Genomic DNA, 3,302 nt, shown 5'->3' on the forward strand with positions numbered 1-3,302 from the left:
TATTATTTAAAAAAACATAACCTTTGTTTGAATATAGTTATTTACAGTTAGGTTGAATAAGGACAGGGTTTGTCCTTCTAGTTTTGGTTGTTTTTTTTCTTCATCTGAAGTTAATGGACTGAGGTGTCCACATACTTTTGGCCATGTGATGAATTTAATCACTGAACACAAAGTCACTGCTGGTATTAAACGCTGTGATGTAACTGTGACTCATCACTGCAAGATGATGATTCACACACACACACACACACACACACACACACACACACACACACACACACACACACACACACACACACCTCCCGGATGAACCACTCAGAAATCAATAACTTCTTCATCAATAATTTATTCATCAGATCATTAAACAGGTAAATTCAGGTGTTTTTATATTATAAAATCTCTTCAGTTTAAATAATCAGTCAGTGTGTGACGTCACATAGTCTGTCAGCAGACAGGTGAGCAAACACCTGCCTCACCTGCAGCTCAGTCCGGAGCTTCACGCGCAGCTCCTCACTTCCTCCGGCTGCTGTCACTCAGTCATGTGACACCAGCTCCCCCCCCCCCCCCCCACCCCCCACCCCCTACCCCCCATCTCTGCAGGACCAGGACCCTCCTGCACGGGCCTCCAGAACCCGCCAGGTCCCGGCGGTTCACGCGCCCCGCAAATCAATCACGCAAATCCGGCGGCGAGGCCGGTTCGGTTCGGTTCGGTTCGGTCCGGTCCCCTCTCTTCATTCAAACACCGTTAGTCCTCTTCTGCACGAGGACGGCTGTTTGGACTGTTTCCACTTCTTCGCTCCGCTCCGCAGCGGTCTGACTCGGCTCGGTTCGGCTCGGTTCGGCTCAGCGGGCCTGCAGCTCCAGACAGGGGACCCACTGGTTCCTGCAGCGGCTCTCCTCACAGAAGCTGCTGACGTCCTGCAGGGCCTGGCACTGCATCGGCTGCACCGGAGGGTTCTGCAACAGGACGGTTAACGTTAATGACGTCACATGCTTTCATCAGATTACAGCTGTAACAGTGATAATTCATAATATCTGGATATCTGGAGCGGGAACTGGACTTACAGTGACCAGGATGCAGTGCAGGTCTCGGGGCTCGTTGCCGTTGCTGTCCGCGGTTTCTTCCTCCAGCAGCTGCGCGAGCCGCCGCATACCGGACACCCGCAGGATGTTGATGTCGTTGTCGCAGCAGAAAGCCTGAAGCAGCGTGAAGTGGATCTGCAGCGCGATGTCATCTTCATCCTCCTCATCGGTGGCCAGGACGCACAGAACCACACTGTCCGGGTCCCTGCAGGGCGAGGAGAAGACCCGGTTAACATCATCATCATCACCATCATCATCATATTGAGTCATTATTAGAGGTTATTATTAATAAACGCAGAGATGTACTTACACATTCATGAGTTTGGCGGACTCGTAGACTCCCACCGTGAGGCAGTCCTGCCGCTGAGCCGCGACCAGCAGCTCCTCCAGAGCCTGACTCACCGTCTCCATCCTGCACACACACACAAGACGGTTAGAAACGTGACACTCACACTGCACTACAATCTACCAAACATATCAAGAAACTGTCAGAAATACATAAAGAGTCTTTAAATGAAGATTCAGGATTATAATCTGCACTATGACTGGACTCGTGCAGCCTCGTGCCAGTGCGTAATTACGCGTAAGAAACTTACTTTTTCTCGGTGCTGTTGGATCCAATGACTTCCTCCAGAGTCATGTTGAAGTCAGTAAAATAATCCACAAAATCCAGGATAGTAAAATATATCCACAGCGGAGAGGCTGCTGTCCCGTTATATTCCCGGAATAAAGTCCCAACAGGCGGTAATCCAGCTCGGTACAAAGATCCGTCAGAGTCCGTTCAGAGGGTCCGTGTGTGAGTCTGAGTGGATCCGAGATCTGTGCTGCTTAACACGAAACTCGCAGGTTTTATTCTCGCTGTCCGCAGCGGGCGTCACCACGCCCGGCCGCGCGCTCTCTGATTGGTCCGCCGCTGTCAATAGATCCCCCGTACTCTGCGCCCATTGGCTGAGCGGGCAGCAGACGCCGGAGATCCCACGTGGGTGGTTTCGGAGAATCCCCCACTCTCCCCCCTCCTCTTCGTTCTCCTCCTCTATCCTCACTTTCCCAGTTTGTTTACTGGGAGTTTGTTGAAGGAATTTCCAGATCCTCCTCCTCCTGCTCCCAGAAGCTGCTCCTCTCAGGAAAAACTGAGAAATTCACCTGAATCACAAAAAAACCCTCCAAACCGACTCTGTGTCCACATGATGCCTCACAGCAAACACACACACACACACACACACACACACACACACACACACACACACACATACACGAGCTCTGTCTTTCATGGAGTCTGATTCCTGCAGAAACTGGAGGGAAGTTGGAGCAGGTGACCATCCGCGTGTCTGAGCACGAGCTGCATTGTGTAACTGAGATCTAACTGCAGCTTGTGCAAGAAACAGTTAAAAAATAATAAATGAAAAAACTAATTCATCAGAAATTCAGATGATGGTTTTATTTCTCTTTTCATTTCACAGGTGAGTTTGTGTTGCAGAAGCTGCAGCTGGATGATCACCAGCTGATCACAGCTGATCACCAGCTGCAGATCAATAATCAATAACAGATCAAACATAGAAGCTTCATATTCATGGCTGCAAACATGTGTGTGAATGAATAAATAAATGCAGAATCACGCTCATCCTGCTGCATGCATGTTTCATGTGTTCACGCCACATGTTACACACACACACACACACACACACACACACACACACACACACACACACACACACACACACACACACACACACACACAGACAGAGCAGACAGTCTGCAGGGTTAACCAGGTGTTAGACGCCCCCCGGCGGCCGCGCGGCGACACTGCAGCAGTGAAACCTGCAGGACATGTCTGAACATACCGGGACAACCGGCCCGGGACTCTCCGCCAAACCGGTTCCGCGGAGAGGGGCTCATGCAGGGCGGGGGAGTCCTGGAGGGGGTCCAGGGGGTCTTTAGGGAGGTTTCAGGGTTCAGTAAGGGGGTCTGGGTGCTTCTAGGAGGTTTAGTGAGTGATGAAGGAAACAGTTTCTGCTCTCAGGAGAAAAATGATCCAGAAACAAACCTGCAGGTTCAGTTTCCACATTTACATTAAATCACTGTTGACTTTGTTTACATTTAATGTTTTTTTTTACACTTGAACAGATGAAGTCCAACAAATGACAACAAACTAAAGTCTGAAGAGGTTTTTCAGAGACTTAAATTCTGAAATTAAAGTTTAAGGAACTTTTCAGCTCAAA

The 3,302-nt window shown here is 49.6% G+C and overlaps 1 protein-coding gene across 1 annotated transcript; it reads right to left on the reverse strand.

The window, feature by feature from the left end:
- Positions 1-590: 590 nt before the first annotated feature.
- LOC121900205 (growth arrest and DNA damage-inducible protein GADD45 beta-like) lies at positions 591-1,921 on the reverse strand. The gene is made up of 4 exons (XM_042416295.1): positions 1,680-1,921; positions 1,394-1,495; positions 1,066-1,288; positions 591-957 (listed from the first exon to the last, which is right to left on the reverse strand). The coding sequence occupies exons 1-4, from the start codon at positions 1,721-1,723 to the stop codon at positions 844-846; spliced, it is 483 nt and encodes a 160-aa protein (XP_042272229.1). The 5' UTR covers positions 1,724-1,921; the 3' UTR covers positions 591-843.
- Between the last annotated feature and the right edge of the window lie 1,381 nt (positions 1,922-3,302).

This window comes from Thunnus maccoyii, chromosome 7, assembly GCF_910596095.1.
Source record: "Thunnus maccoyii chromosome 7, fThuMac1.1, whole genome shotgun sequence".
NCBI classification, from domain to species: domain Eukaryota; kingdom Metazoa; phylum Chordata; class Actinopteri; order Scombriformes; family Scombridae; genus Thunnus; species Thunnus maccoyii.